The sequence below is a fragment of the Strongylocentrotus purpuratus genome, unplaced genomic scaffold (assembly GCF_000002235.5).
Source record: "Strongylocentrotus purpuratus isolate Spur 01 unplaced genomic scaffold, Spur_5.0 spur5_scaffold_8, whole genome shotgun sequence".
NCBI lineage: Eukaryota > Metazoa > Echinodermata > Echinoidea > Camarodonta > Strongylocentrotidae > Strongylocentrotus > Strongylocentrotus purpuratus.
The window spans coordinates 21,955,343-21,972,526 of NW_022145614.1; the positions used below are offsets into that span (position 1 = coordinate 21,955,343).

At 36.2% G+C, this 17,184-nt stretch overlaps 2 protein-coding genes across 2 annotated transcripts in view; one reads left to right on the top strand and one right to left on the bottom strand.

Moving 5' to 3' along the window:
• The window catches only part of LOC764722, an 83,498-nt gene extending 78,871 nt beyond the window's left edge, over nucleotides 1–4,627 (top strand). Inside the window, exon 14 of the mRNA XM_001201179.4 lies at nucleotides 1,719–4,627. Within this exon, the coding sequence (XP_001201179.2) occupies nucleotides 1,719–1,846 (128 nt within the window). The 3' untranslated portion in view covers nucleotides 1,847–4,627. The remainder of the gene's footprint in view (nucleotides 1–1,718) is intronic.
• Nucleotides 4,628–8,946: 4,319 nt separating this feature from the next.
• LOC585877 (rotatin) overlaps nucleotides 8,947–17,184 on the bottom strand; it is a 98,927-nt gene continuing 90,689 nt past the window's right edge. Inside the window, exons 42-44 of the mRNA XM_030975676.1 lie at nucleotides 13,715–13,837; nucleotides 11,949–12,052; nucleotides 8,947–9,692 (exon numbers count right to left, since the gene is read on the bottom strand). Coding sequence (XP_030831536.1) covers nucleotides 9,513–9,692; nucleotides 11,949–12,052; nucleotides 13,715–13,837 — 407 coding nt within the window. The 3' untranslated portion in view covers nucleotides 8,947–9,512. The remainder of the gene's footprint in view (nucleotides 9,693–11,948; nucleotides 12,053–13,714; nucleotides 13,838–17,184) is intronic.

Consider the following 17,184-nt stretch of genomic DNA (forward strand, 5'->3'; position numbering starts at 1 on the left):
GAGAGAGAGAGGAGGGTTGTTGGGTGGAGTCGTCTCGTCGAGGGAGCAAACTGGATACGCATAGAAACGTTGCTTTGTCGGGTCAGCTGTGTCGGTATTCTTGCTTGATCCTCGTGTTCGATATCAATGCAGAAGTTGGAAGTCGGTGAAATGTGTCGGTCGGCCGTTAAACTTTTTCCCCCTACGAACTGTGACTCTTTATCCGATGTGACGACTTCGAGAGAGACTACAACTACGCCGGCCAAAAAAAAAAAGAGAGAGGGAGAGAGAGAGAGAGAGAGAGAGAGAGAGAGAGAGAGAGAAATATATCAGAGAAAAGGGAGCAGACAATAAAACATTTTTGAAAATTCAGACGAGCATTAAAAGTCGAGAACGGTACAACGAATCGTCTGCTTTCCGCTAATAATTCGATAAAACGTCAAAGCTTCCGCGCTTGGCGCGAGAGGGGGGGGGGGGGAACTGATTTCAGACAAGAATTAAGAGTCGAGAACTGAATAATGAATCGTCTTCTTTCTCTAATAATTTAATGAAACGTCAAAGCTTCCGCGGGAAAAACTAAATCCAGACAAGGATTAAGAGTCGAGAACGGTACAATGAATCGTCTGCTCTCAGCTAATAATTTCATGCAACGTACGTCAAAGCATCCGCGCTTGGCGCGAGAAGGGGGGGGCTGATTTCAGTCAAGAATTAAGAGTCGTGAACAGAACCACGAATCGTCTTCTTTCTCTGATCATTTGATGAAACGTCAATTCCGCGCTTTGCGCGGAATTAAACTAAATACAAACAAGGATTAAGAGTTCAGAACGATCTTCTTTCTCTAATTGTAATTGTAAATTGGAAGACGCTAGACAGGCACATACCTACTTTCAGTGTAGGCTATATGCTGATTGGGCTACCCTTTTTTAATAATTGAAATAAAAAGACAAATAAATAAATAACAATAATGTAATGAAACGTCAAAGGCTTCCGCGCTTCGCGCGGAGGAGGCAAACTGGATTCAGACAAGGAATAAGAGCCGAGAACGGTACAACGAATCGTCTTCTTTCTCTAATAATTTAATGAAACGTCAAAGCTTCCGCGGGGAAAGTCCCCTCTCCCGTGCACTCTGTAAATAATTCGCCCCCAGCCCCGGGTTTATAGACATTGGGACATTGGCATTAATATTTTTGTCGGTAATTGATGGCTAGTTTTGTCTATAATCGGTGGTCTCTACACCCCCCCCCCCTCCCCCACTGAAAAAGGTCTGGCGACACTGGCATCATGAGGGAGGGAAAACAGTCTCACTACAGGTGGATGAAATATGAATTAACACTGGTTTCGACTGGTGATGTATTGAAAGGATCCTTATGCTTATAGTTATGTATAATTCCCTTGTCACAACTCTCCCCTTATTTCTCTATCTTTCCCCCTGCAATTCGATGGCTAGGAGGGCACGTGCCCTATGTGCCTTTCTTTGTTCTCGTATCAGTTTCGCCAGTGACTCCAAAATCCCTTTAGACTATAAACTTACACATTGATATCCTGTTTACATAGTTGATTATATTATACAATATAAACCTAACCTTTTATTCATGAAATATGTTAGGTATTCTTTGTCAATTAGGCACACTGACCCAATTAAAATATACAAATAGGAAATCGACTTTACTATTCATCCGTTTTATGATTCGGATTATTATTATTATTATAATTATTATTCATTTCTGTTTCCTCGAAAGTGGAATGCCGGGACAAGTTCCACCACTGCCAATGGTCTACAAGACTATGTGACAATCGCGATTACGCTCGACATTACTGCCCAGTTTCGTGTGATCTGTGCTCACCACCACTCGACATCGCCGAGTGATCCCGAAACCCTCCGAATGGAACTAGACTACCTATGATGATGATTGAACGATCCCGTGAACGATTCTTCGGAAAATTTTGACCAAGTTTGATTGAAAGAAAACCTAACTAGGTGTTCGATATCCGATTGTAAAGGTATATTTTGAGATATTTTTGTGTCGGTCTTCAAGTCTCTATTTCCCGCTCTTTTTTCATTCGTCAAATAAAATATATCGATATTTATTTAGATCTACGGATAGTACTCGTGGCATGGTTGTTAATGTGCAAGGAACTATGCAACTGAATTTCCATTAGACTTTCAGTGTTATAATTGTAGACGTAATGAATGACGTCACCCTTTGGGTAGTATAGGGTTTTTATCTCCGAATGACCACTATATATTCAACAAACCATGATAAATGCCATCGTAAAAAATTACTTTATTTATTTATTCTTGTTTATATTGCTTTATCACCATGATCGATGACGAGCAAATCGGTAGATTGGAAACAAAACATCGTACAAGTTTATCTCTATGTAAAGCGCATAGAGACATACCTTGTATGCGCTATAGAAATATAATTTATTATTATTATTATTATCTCATAGACTTAAATGTATAGCAACGATTGCTCAAATATCATAGATGGCCGTATTATTGATCTGAATCTAACTGAAAGATTATTGGATAATGTTAAGATGATCATGTAAAATGAGCCAGATTATAGGCCAACATTTCTATGTTCATTATATATATGGTGACAGTGATATGATATTTATATTGACGTTTCGGTGAAATGTATTCATAAATCGATTACAAAATATTAGAATACAAACTCCACTCCATTATGAACGTTTATGACAATTCATTTTTCTGTATACGAAATCATATTGTTGTGTATATTGTATGGTAGCAATTTGTAATGTCACCTTGTAAGGTTTTGATGAACTTGAAGTCTACAGAAATAAGAATATTACTTAGTGATATGAAAATATTAAAGTTAGATTGAAACAGTCAATTCTATTGATAGACAATGATTTCTCATGCTATGGTAAATTCAGGTTGGGAAACCAACGATTTTTTGGAGACAGAACTAAAAGTTGATTACCTCATTCAAGTAAACCTGAATTATTTAAAATGAGGTTCGACCACGAGAGTGTATAGGGCCTAAGAAATGGCAAAACAGCAAGTTTCTCTTTTCAGCAAAGTACGACAAATACATTAAAATCAATTTGGGATTTAAAAAAATGTAAAATGCAATCACTTTACAGCTCGTACTTCAAAATATTACCTTTAAATCGGTAAGACAGTTTAATTGGAGTGCTGAAAATGGACAATTCTATGCCAGAATAAATAGACCACGTGAGTTTGAAGACGATCTGTTTATGATAATGATACACAAATTGTTAGGTTTAAAACAGATCAGGGAAACTATTGTATTGTAATACAAGTGAAATAGTGTAATAGAAAATAAGTCTAAAACAACCATCATGTTTGTTGTTTAATGGCCCATGTAGGTTTCGGGATTATTGATAAGCGAATTAAAGGGTAATAAATAAGACGTCGAATCTAGTGACTTTCTTAATCAGATTGCATGTTCCCAGATCACTTCCCTGTACATGAAAATGTATTTATCTGTTTTACAGGGGTGTTGTTACTGGGGGTGTTGGGCACTTGCCTCCCTCGATAATTACGCGAAACTGGGACCGACGCCTCTGCTAATACATTGCAAGGTCATGTTCATACATGAACAAAACGTCAGATAGACTTCTTAAAATTAATTGCAGTAAGCTCCCATTCTAAAAATACACGCGGAAATATAAAATATAGCTTTCTTGGACATGTCCGCCTAAGAAATTGAATTAGAATCTCTAGCTGTTCCCGCCACCCATATTGGATGAATGCCACGAAGGTGAATTAGAAGAAACCACGAACCGGACAAATAAAGTAGGCACGATTTCCCCGATAAAAGGTCATGTAGAATGACATGTAGAAGACTTGGAATGCAGAAGTTTTTTTAAGGAGGGATTTTATTATTAATGTGTCTTGACGTAATTGCTTGATGTAACGTCAGTATGAGAAGTCGATCTTCTGTTAATTTTTTTATTTAAAAGGGACTAAAAGCTGTTCCTGTATTCCCAAAACACGCCCAATTGTTCTTTTATAGAGTAGTTGTGAAGTTTGTTATGATGGTATTAGTTTTTTTTAAGGATGAAATCGTGATAGTACTGATATTTTGATAAGGCTAGTGTCTTATTTCATAATCATCGTAATTTTCTTAAAATACAATTATTTCATAAGGGGAAGGTTTCATAATAAAAAATATGACGCCAAAAGGAGAGGCTGATCAAACTGTCATTCTTAGAGCTTAAATCACGATAGTGTAAAATGTGGAAATGTGTTTTATTTTGGTAATTATTCTGTTAACGTTGTTTAAGAGTCTAAATGACTTACCTGACATGTTGAAAGAAATATGATTCATAAACTTGTCTTCTAATTTTGAGACATACGTAACTTAGAGACATAAACGTGTATAAATCTAAATGATTGCTCAATTGTAAACTAATTCAGTATTCTACTGAATGTTAGATGTTTCGAGGATGTTATTTAAATGTAAACAAGTACCATGTAAATTTCTGTAACAAATTATTTTATTGTGTGTATAGAATGTGTTGGCGATATATATAAGCACCACTGTCCATACAGGGGGAGGTTTTTTTGTTGTGTGTATTCTACCTGTATAGCAATTAATCATTATTTTATGTGTACAGTGAATAAATTGTGAATGTTATGAAAACAAAATGTGTGATCGAGACATGTTATGAATATTGCTTAAATGTATATCTTTACTCTATACTTTCATTTCTGTAGTATCAATTGTTTTCATGTACATGTACATGATTTAAGGACAAATACTCCCTTCCTATGGAATTGTCCGGGGTTATAATAATCAGAATTATTGGGGAGGGGGTGTAGAGATGATACTAATTTTCCCTCTCTCTCTTTCTTTCCAACATCTATATCGGCCTATTGTATTATTTAATTTATATACACTCAATGAATTTTATACTAATGAAAATGATATTTCGCTTCATTTCTTTCCACATGCTTATTACGTTCTTAATTTCAACATTACTTCCCCTCTACAAGTTGATATCAGCCATGCAGCGGTGACGCTCCTTGGGGCAGGAGCACAGTGCCCCCACTTTTCTAAGTGACCCTTGTTAAACTTTTCCTTCAGATGAGGGCCCTCTTTCTTTCTTAAAGATTCCCGCTCTACATTCTTATGAATGACGCTTCCCCTCCACTTTTCACCTCTGATAAATGCTCCTATACTATCTGATAGGTGTCCCTTTGCCATTCTCATAAGTGTTTTTTTTCCTTCATCTCTGACGAGTGCCTCTTTTCATGTGCGGAAAGTGCCCCTTTTCACCTTTGATAACTGTTTTCTCTTTGACGCGTGCCCCTTTTTCGGTTCTCATAAGTGTCCTTCTTCAGCTCTAGCTGGCGAGTGAAAATTATCTTTTTCTAAACGCTTTGACACATGCTCCTCTTCTTTTAGTTTTAGTGTTCTTTTCACTTGTGAAAAGTGCCCTTTTCATTTTGAAATATGCCACCTTTTCCTTTCAAATAAATGCCATTTTCCTTTTAATGAGAGCACCTTTGGTTTGAGGTTTCCCTTTGTAGGTGCTGCTCTTTCCAGAAAGTGCCCTTTTTAGTTGGTGCCACATCCACCCCTCACTTTTGAAGACCCTGCATCCATGTTAACGTTTGACTCTGTTCTTTCTCTTTCTGTAAATCTTCCTGCCAGTCACTTTAAGAATGGTATAATCGTATAGTCCTTGTAAAGAGCAGTGGTTTCTACCCTGCTCTTGTCATGTGTTAATAACATCAATCTCTCAATCTTATTTAAAACGTCTTAAAATAGACTGCTATCCGACATCTGAAAATCACTGTTCATTTCCCTCAACTCATCAAAAGGATAGATTTAACCAACAAACTATATCCCCTTCCCTCTTTAACTGCTGTTGATGAGGATATATTTGATTGAAAAGAGAAAAATCAAATTCAAATTTCAGAGTAAGGTAAATTGCAATATCTTACCTATGGATAAAAGCAGGAAAATGATGATGACGGTTTAAATTTTGCTGTACATACATGAAGAAAATATTCTCCTGAAGAAAGTATGGACACAGCTGGAGCCACACAAGCGATATAGAAACTGATTTATACTCTGCAAAAAAGATAGGTACCCACCAAAATCGTCAATGCAGCGGTACATATTCTGTGCACCTAGAAAATTTGAAAGAATTAAGGAACAGCGAAAGATAAAGACAGTGCGAGGAGGGTAAGAGGGTGGGTGGGTGGGGGGGGGGGGGGGAAGGGAGGGAGAGAGAGAGAGAGAGAGAGAGAGAGAGGAGGGGGGTGTAGGAGGAAGAATGTAATTTTAAGGCACTTGGAGAAGAATTGAGATTAGAAAATAAGAGGCAGCAGTGGATAAGGCACAAATAAAACAGAGCCTTCCAGCAAATCCATTTTTAACTCTCTCCTAAAATTACATGTGATTGATTAAATGGTGAGGTACAGTATGCTCCATTAAATGGATCTTTACTTCTAACAATTGTCTGACAAGGCCATATCAAATAGTTTAACATCTAAGTCCCTTCTAGTGATAAGAATAGCATGATGTCAGTAATCACTAGCTTCAGGATGATAGATTTGTGTACACATTCTTCAACTGCTATGGGATGCACTATTGTTTACAGATTTATCAAAATCCTTACCATATACCGGTACATGACACATGCCCTGCATCTGCTACTTTATGCACTATGTGTTTCTTACTTAAAGTCTTCTGTAATAGGAGAGAGATTGGTACTAAAGGGCTATTGAAATCCAATCTATTATTAATAAAGATGTAGTACAAAATTAAAAACTCCTGAAATTGAGCCGACATGTATCTACTGGTTTGGTTTGATTTGGTAATCTCAAAAAGTACTACAAAAGCATGACAAAAGACAAATACACTTTGTAACTTACAGAGCTATGTTTGAACTGCTTAAGCTAACAAAAAGTGCATTGTGGCTCAAATGGCCAAACTTTGAGGCACATATCCCATAAAACACAGATGAAATTAAACACACGTGCTTTGGTTTATTCTCTGATCGTATGCCAAGCCATATTTAGAATATCCTTTAGAAAACAAAGTTTTCTACACAAACTGGCACACATGTGTCAGATGCAACATACAGCTCGATAGAAATAAACTGAGAAAGTCTGAGATACAAGGTTGAAATAACATATCACTTGGAGCAAGGGGGTGGGTGATTGGGAGAGAAAAAGAGGGAGGGGGAGGGAGAGGGAGAGGGAGGGAGAGGGAGAGGGAGGGGGAGGGAGAGAGAGAGAGGGAGAGGGAGGGAGAGGGAGGGAGAGGGAGAGGGAGGGAGAGGGAGGGGAGGGAGAGGGAGGGAGAGGGAGGGGAGGGAGAGGGAAGGGAGGGAGAAGGAGAGGGAAGGGAAGGAGAGGGAGGGGAGAAGGAGGGAGGGGAGGGAGAGAGAGAGAGAGTAAGAGATAAAAGAGAGAGAAAGGGGGGGGGGGAGGGTTGGTAGAGGAGATATGGAGAGCGACAATAAAACTTTTATACCTTTTATCAAGAACCAATGCATCAACAAAATGCTCCTCACTGTGCATGTACAGTATTTAATACATTGATTTCAAGCTACATTCTCAAAATTTTACGTCTGTATACAGTTTTAGAATCTTTCATTATACATGAATTTACAATTACATATTCCACATATTTACAGTAAAGCATATTTACAGCAAAGCAAATTCACAACCCTTAAAGAGAAGGTTTATTGATTTAAAAAACTAACTTTATTGTCATTATTGGAAAGGTGACACTTTGATTGACCAAGGTTATCAAAAGCCAATGCTTGGAAACATACAAAGTAATGATTATTTATTATTATTAATTACAAAACGCTTAAGTACTGCCCCGGCATGGCACCTGAAAAGCTCTCCGGTTGCTGCTGAGATATGACGTCACATGTTGAACATGACGTGCACAAGCAGACGATGTCCCATGACATCTCACACAATTTCAGTGCCTGTTTTGTCATCTTTTCTTCAGTTATTTCTCTTCCTTCAATAACCTCAGGCGAAATGTTTAATCTATTGCCTCACTCTAAACCCAGTGCATGGTACTATTTTGATGAAAAATGCAAGGATAAACAAAAAAAAAGAATCCGTCGCTTGTAAACAAATAAGACGCCATTGTATTTTCAGCTGCATACACTACGGCATGATCGGCGTTTCAAGAGGGAACAAATGACATCCATGCTATCATTCCGGAGGTTTTTTAATTTGAAAGTATGGTTTCTTTGATTGTTCATTAATCCTTATCATGTGTATTTACAAACAAAAGAATTTAGTTATCAGACTTGGGGTCACATCCCTTTTTGAATGGTGTAAAATTCCATCACATTTATATACACTAAACTCATTATAATTTGAGAAATAAAAGCATTGCAATTATGTTCATTCTTTAAGGGATGTCGTCTGCTTGGGCAGGGTTGGTTCATATTGTGACGGCATTAAAACATCATTATTTTTCTGGCGAATCTCTTGCATATCCCAGATGTGATGGAGGTTGTGTTATTTGTATAAATCACCCGATATGTAGTTGACCTAAATCTTGCATGATGGCCATCCGTTAGCTTGCCAGTTTCTAGTAATACGCTATTTGCCATATTTGTGATTTTCTATGAACCCGCACTTTAATACTGCATTTAAAAGAATACAAGAAGTGTATATTAAAGGTAAAGACCAGTATTGGAAACGCCCCAATTTCAAAAAATGAAATGGAAGCTCTCATTACCAATCATGTGAAAGAATATGTTTTGACTAATACATGATGATAAAAATTTGCCGTGAAACTGCCTACTAATTCATATATTTGGTAAATTTGTTTCTCTCATGGTCTGTGAGAGATATAGGGTAGTCCCATATACATCTTTCTGTGTATAGTGCTTGTAACTTTACGAAGAATGGGCCAAATTTCTTATCATTTTGATGATTCCAGAACCTTGCAGATGCTAGATGCTAGATGATCAACCTTTCTGATCGATTCCACAACGTTTCTTTCACAATGCAATCGCATGACCATAACTGGTCTTTACCTTTAATAAATGACACTTCAGTTTTGAAATAACCATCAGCATTAGTAAATTGTATTTTGCCTACAGAATGTGTAAATAGAATTTGGAAAAAATATCACACACCCATATTCACAAACCGACACTTGATAACAATGTCACTCTCATTGCCTCGTTTACAGTGAAGATTCAGTCATGTCAAAAATCTGTACCAGATTCTGGTGTCCAAGTCTTTTCTTATTTCCTTGATCAGAGCATGGACTCAGTCCTGTAGAAAAGCTGTATCGGCTGATATAACAAACTGAAAACTCATGTCTCTTCTTGTTGCATCACTCCGAATGGGGATATTTTTTTCTATAAGAAGAAGTTGCCTTATGCACAGTGAGGATTTAGTCCTGTTGAAAAGCTGTACCAGACTCTCTTTGGTACCTACATATTTTCTTGTTCCCTCTGTCTGAGGATTCAATCCTAAAGTACAATTTTGAATGACTTTGTACCCAACTCTGTTTGTTCCCCATGTAATTGAGTCTTCAATCCTGCAGAAGAGCTGTGATGGCTGATGTAACAAACTGACACCTAGTAGCCATGTCTCTTCTTGTTGCCTCAATAAGAGTGGCTGGGGGCTGAGGGTGCTGCATCTCTTTCTGTAAGACCACTTCAAGCTCCTTGAGACTCAAGCTCAGACGAGATGGTTTCAATAACGCTTTGGCCTGAAGAATGAAAATATAGAAGTGCGTTTATGAGGAAGTGTGTTTATCATACCGATATGCAAAAGTGTAGCATGTAGCCATCTGCCTAAGTACTGATTAGTAATGACAGACTAGTTAGTACTATTTACCCCACACCAAATCTAAAATAATGGGCAAGGGTAGTGTATGTATTACCAGTATATAAAATAGGCATTTTTTTTTCATATATGATATACGATTTATTGTTAAAATTCAATATCTAACGAAATAAGGTCTTTGCATTAACACCACTTCACAGGATATTAACATTTATTCTAATAATTTAGCCATAATAATTTAGACAATAGCCGTATTACACAGTCATTCGTTTAGACAATACAAAATCTTTATCCTAACCAAGGGAAACGCTCTTGGCGGTCTCGTCTGCATTACGCAATTTAATATGATGAAAAGTTGAGGTTGGGACATTATTTTATAGCCGGGGTGACTCATTAGCAGGCCCCCCAAAATGAAATCCTCTGAATATAATCTTTATTTTGACTTATATTATTTGTACCAAGATTGATAACTTTCATGAAATATGAACAAATAACAAAAATTGATTTATTAATTCACATATTAAGTTGTGAAAACATAATCCAAGTCTAATAATAATAATAATAATATTTAATTTTTATATAGCGCTTAATACAAATGTCTCTAAGTGCTTTACAAATATACTATTACCCCTGTCATTGGATTCAGTGCTTGCCCGCACACACTGTGTGCACAACCTCCACTCCCTGGGGAGCATTCCAGCCGGGCGTTACTTGACGCTCACAAGCTGTTTGACCAACAATGACGGCCACATCCTACCGGGTACCCATTTGACACCTGGGTGGAGAGTAGCAAGTCTACTGACCTAAAATGACCTTTGACCTTGATTTTGTGACCTGAACTTGTTGTTATATGATTTGTGATACTTGATAACCCTTGGGTACAGTTTCAAGGAATTTGAACAAACACTTTTGAAATTATGCTAAAAAATTGAAAATCTTGATGATGATGCCACAACAAGGTCTAAGTTTGCAGACCTGAAATGACATTTGACCTTGAATTTATCACCCTAAAAGATTAATCACAAGATTGATGATACTTGATAACCCTTATGTTCAAGTTTCATGGAATAGGAATGTATATTTTCAAATTTATGATAAAAATTCAAAATCTTAAACTTTGGTTAAAGAGAAGGTTGAGTTCTGGGAAGAGGTGAAAAATAATTTGTGAGCATTACTCATTCTTATTATGCAAGTGTGGAAGAACATCAGATAAGACATGTTCCCTGAAGAGCATGGCTCTTCAAATGCCTTCATATTCTAAATATGCATGTAACATCGTAAAAATCGGGGGGCCGGCTTTTTACGCCACGTGTTCGTGTAGTCCCATATACATCTTTCTGTGTACAGTGTTTGTAACTTTACCAAGTCTTGGCCAAATTTCTTATCATTGTGAGGATTCCAGAACCTTGCAATACACACAAATTCTTATATGCTAGATGATCAACCTTTTCTGGTCGGTTCCACACCGTTTCTTTCACAATGCAATCGCATGACCAGAACTCAACTTCATCTTTAAGTTTTGATGTTGATGACACAACATAGTATAAGTTTGTTGCCCTGAAATGACCTTTGACCTTGACTTAGTGACCTGAAATTCTACTCACATGATTGGGGATACTTCATAACCCTTCAGTCTAAGTTTATTTGAATAAGAACTTATACTATCAAAATTATATTAAAAACTCAAAAGGTTAAGTTTTTAATGATGATGCCACAACATAGTATAAGTTTGTTGACCTGAAATGACCTTTGACCTTGACTTTGTGACTTGAAATTCTACTCACATGATTGGGGATACTTATACTTATACTTTCAAAATTATATTAAATATTCAAACACTTAACCTGAGGTTAAGCTTTTGACGACGTGTTGACAACATGTTGACGTTGCCGCTGCCACCGCCGTCAAAAGCAGCGCCTATGTCTCACTTTTGCTATGCAGACGAGACAACAAATTGATTTGAAATGGGTATTCAAATGTGTTTCAAATATTTTAAGGCTATGAGGGTACATGTACATTAATAAAATAAATCTGATCCGAATGCATATTTGTGTGAAGATTGGTGAAAATTAAAGCATCTAATACATGTTATATAGAGAACAAAAACATTTTCCCTCGTCAGTTTTGCACAGTTTTTCAACAAATGCCTACTAAAGTCTCTAGGCTTGACAACACTTACCTTCTGGCTGTCATACATGAGAGCATACAAGGCACTGGTCACTGTATACTGGGTTTTTAGGTCTCCATTGGTCAAAATGGTCAGAAAGAGACTGACCAATTTATCTGGGTTGAAAGAAAACAAGAATTTTCACATTATTGTCACACTTATTAATCTAAACAAATACTTGATGGAGAAAAAAAAAAGAATAATAAGAGCCAAGAATATTCTTTTACATACATGAACTATATTAAGATAACAAAGATCGTGGTCTTTTTAAAAATTTGATTTTGATTTAGATTTTTTATTTGATAGAGATGACCACTATAAAAAGTTGCAACATTAATTCTATTAAAATATTCGCAATTTGCCAGTAATCTTGTTTTATAAGTAGCCAGATAGCAGAGATTGTGGTCTTTATACACTGCCCTCCAAAAGTTTGGGTACACCTGTAATCCAAACAGATTTTTCACAATCACCCACATTCTATTTATCGTCAGATTAGTGACACTGCAACAATTTGGTATCAAACTGATGAGAAGACATCAGCCTTCAAGTTGACACCAGGAGGGGGGGGGGGGGGGGGGGGGGGTTCATGAAACACTATTCAACATTTATTGACAATAAGCACTCCTTATTCATTAGGACAAACAAGGAGAAGATTTTGTAGAATACCAAAAGGGCAAAATGCTGGCATAACTGACCAAACAGTAACCTCCTTGTTGCAAGGGAATTATATTTTAAGAGGGTAGGTTGCCTTTTTTAGAGCATGACTGCCTCCTAAAACGCTTTACAATTTTGAAACTGGTGTCAACTAGAAGTTAAATGTCTATTCTTCAGTTTGATACCAATTTGTTAAAGTGCCACAAATCTGATGATAAATAAAGTGTTGGTTTTTGTAAAAACTCAGTTCTGATTACAGGTGTACCCAATCTTTTGGAGGGCAGTGTATATAAGTAGTTAACTGAATTATCTATACCCTTACCAATTTTTATAATTTGTTATGTACATGAAAAATTATTTCATCCCAATCAATGTTTTTTGAAAATGTGACATATCAGAGCTTACATCTAATAAAAGTATTCAACAAAGGCCCTAATTCAACCAGTTTCCCTTTCATTCAAGAGATACGAAAAATACAGAAACATCAAATTTACGAGGGGTATGAATAATGTAGTTGTTAAAGGTAGTATGTCCCATTTGCTGGCCAAAAAAATGAAAAAGTTAAATTCCAACTGCATTTGAAAGATAATACTAATTTAGAACTTCCCTAAAAAAGGTGGGGCTTGAAAATGTCTTCAAGTGGGAAAATAACGACTATTAGTCGTCAAATCGACTTTAGGGCTATAGAGCCCAAAAGTAATAGTCTTAATTTTCAGACAATAATGTACCGAATGGTCATACGTTTTATGCCGCGCAAAGATTCAATCAGTTTAATCTTGGCCATCACAAGAAGTGGGTTATTGATGTAGACAAATGCTCATGTACCCTTTACAACTTTTTTTATGTATGTTGTTACCAAAGAAGAAAAAAAGCCAGTCAGTCACTCAATAGTGTCTGACAGTGAAGTCTAGCAAGTAAACGGGTTTCCTTGCATAATTTGAATATGAGGACACTGCTAATGCTTAAATTTCACAGATAGGACATACATGACATATTCATAATTCCTGCAAAGTTCTACAGCATTTGAGGTTGGCTGCAAAAGGGACATAGTACCTTTAACAGTAGGTGGCCACTATACAGGTTGATCATATACATGGATATCTATCACAAGGTGAAGCACTCACCATTTGCAAGTAATCTTGTTTTATTGACAGTCAGATAGCAGAGATTGTGTAGAACCAGCAAGGCAGAGTCTTGGAGAGTAGGAGCTGGACACTGGGTGAAGTCAATTAACAGATCTAGGGCATCTACAAAAAAGAGGTTAAAGAAATAACTACATTGATAGGAAGCAAAGATCAGAGGGTCAATTTTGCTACAAATACAATATTAGTCAAATAAATATATAAGTGCATACTTTCATACCATTATCTTGTGTGTTCCACAAGTTTCTTATGTTACATGTGTTAGAAATGTCTTGTTACATTTGTTGTGAATAGATTAGTGATACATAACATCATCTGAGCAGCAGCTATCTACTTTGATTGGCCCATCTTGGGCTGCTTGCAGGGACTGCTGGTATGACTAGCTGTCAACAATTATCTGTTCATATTTCAATTGAATTAATTCAATTTTATTTTCCTATCAAAAATACAATATTTACATAATGAATACATACAAAAAAATACTGATATTTTGGCCCATATTAAATAAAAAAAGACATTGTTCTTAAGTCTATTTTTAGTCCTTTCAATTCCACCTTCCCCCAATGGCTTCATATCAATGCATCTTTCCCTATGACAAGCATTCTGTTAATCCTTGTGGTTGATTTACAGCTAGTTTATAATTATATTAATTATGTAGAAAAGCAATCAGTACCATAACGCTTACAATATCACAGAATGTGGAGAGAAACATAAAACTCATAAATTAGGTACATCTTAATATATTACAGGGAGAAGAAGCATATTTTAAGGGATCTTTTGAAAGTGGCAAGACAGATTAATTCTCTGTTGGATATTACTCCACGTTTTTGTCCATGACAGCAGTGATTGTGTGTGGGTGTGTCTATTTCATTTCCAGACAGTACTCACAGTGATTTCTCACAATTTCCAAGCAATTTCAAAAGTGAATAATAACAAAATAAATATAAAAATACTGTTAAACATACTACATATGAGATATTTGAGTGTGGGACAGGCAAGAGGAGGCACAGAAATGATAACATCAACTTTTTTGGTTGTGTTTGTTTGCAAGTTTTGCAAGTGCAGAAACTTGTCTGAATATTAATGGACAGGACTACAATAAAGGGTTTGTTGGCCTGTTGGATGACCAAATGACATACTATGTTTTGATGAGGTAATCTTATGCCCGTAGTTTTCTTGAAGTTATGAGAAGGGCCTTCCATTGATTAATTCAATCTGGTTGTTGATATGATTTGGAGTATCTTTCTCTTGTTTTCGTTGCTGCTGTCACAAAAACTGAGGAACCTGGAATAGCTTTCGGGCATGTACATACTTATAATGCCCATGCATGATACGTGTACAGGCGTGCCACCCTACGCCACAGAACTGTATGTTCAGTTCTGTGCCGTAAGTATAGTATGCAAGTCCTGCAAGTGGCCCAAATTACGTTCACAAGGCTACATCCAGGCATTTCAGGAGTTTTGGCAATAGCAAAAATTAATTTCAACTAAAATTTCTAGAAGATTGTTTCTATTACAAGAACTCAAGATTGGCTTTAACAGAAATGCCTCACTTTTGTGAACTCAGAAATAAACATCCATCTCCAGCAACAAGTAAAGCTTTTGAACACATTTCTTAATACATGTATCACACAAACAATGTTTCATTCAATTCAGTCTTCCCACAATATTTTATTTTAACCTTCTTCCTGATGACAAACACAGTAATAATCCTGAGGTTTCCTTACAGGTAGTTTTATGAGTCTCAAGACCATCTTCTTCCCCTTAGAGAGTACCCATTGCTAAGGAAATAGAGGATCTACGTGTGTGGAGTGAATGCTAGTGCTGACCAAAGGATGACCTGTAAGTACACCACAATCTACCTGACCTTGTTTAGAGACCTACCTGCGTCTCCTCTCACTAAGCACAATGATTTATATTTTGTAATCAACACCATATTTTGAGAATTAAAAGGTAAAACTACAAGTAAGGTAATGTGAAGTTCTATATTTTAATCTTCAAAGAAATTAAAGAAACCATTGTACCTAGTTATTTTCAATGAGTTTGACAAAAATATCTTGAAGGTGATCTAAAGGAAGGATAATCAGGGGAAATGTACCAAAGGCAATTAATACAAAATGATTTTTGCCCAGTATTTTATGGCAGTTTTACGCAGCCTTAGAGTGAGTGTTATTTTTTTTTAATGAGACTTTCTTTTTTACCTTGACTTTTTTAAATACCTGGTACCCCTTTTTTCCCTTCTTGTTATTGTTCCATGAAGTAAAAAGTTATCCATCTTTTCTGAATGAGACTTGCAATGTATATGTACTGCCTCTTACTGGTTATGGTTAGAGATTGGCTTCAAGGGAAACTATAGCAACATCAATTTTTGATAACACCTACTTGGTCCAGCGATTACAAACAACATTACCATGTTTATCTGCTCTTATGTTATTTGATCCCAATATCAAATTATATCATAATGAGAGTCATCTGCATCATCTCATTGATTTTTTCTACCCGTCTCAATCATATCAAACAAATATGTACAAGTTGAAATTAAATCCTACTATAGTTTTCAAGCTTAGCGCCTTTGATTAGGCAACTATACTATTGGCGCTTTTTAATTTCCTGGATTGGATTGAATATTTCAAAATAATTAGAGCACATCTGCAGATCTAAGAGAAACACTGTTAGTGTCATGATTAAAAACAACAGGGGTATCAAAATGACATAGAAATGGCATTACTCCAGTATAGGGAAAAACCTCTATGTAAGATATGCTTAGCTGGTTAAAACACCAGGATGAGTCAGTCTAACTGGGCAAGAACTAACCACTGCACCATATGAGGAAGGATAATCACCTTCAAACTCTCCACTGATCTAAGCTTTGAGTTGTTTTGGTCTTATTCCATACAAAGGGGGGAGGGGGGAGACTTGGTAATGGAATATTTTTGGAACAATATAACCAGGTTTTTTTTTTTTTTTTTTGGGGGGGGGGTTGTGTGTGTGGTAAAGGTCAATGAAATAACAACTATGACATGGGAAAAACATCTCCTAGGCCAGTATTAATTTAAGGCAAGAAAATATCCAACTTAATCTTAATTACTTGTATGCATATCTTTACTACATATAAATGGTTTCATATCCACATGTACCTCAAAAGATAACCACAGCTTTTAAAATGGAACAATGTAAAAAAAAAATATTAAAAAAATAAATAAAACAATTAATAAATACATGTATTATAAGTGACTTGGCATTTCAAAACTTTTTGTATACCGGTAGATGCATCATTTCACAATAACAGACCCTTATCTAATCTGATACAATGAGTAAGTTGCAAGTAAATCTTATCTCAAATCTACCATTACTGTTATGAATGACCATACAAATCAATCATGTTTTGGGCTAGGGGAAACAATAAAGATGTCTTAATGAAAAAGTTAATTTGAAGAAAATAAATGAATAAAA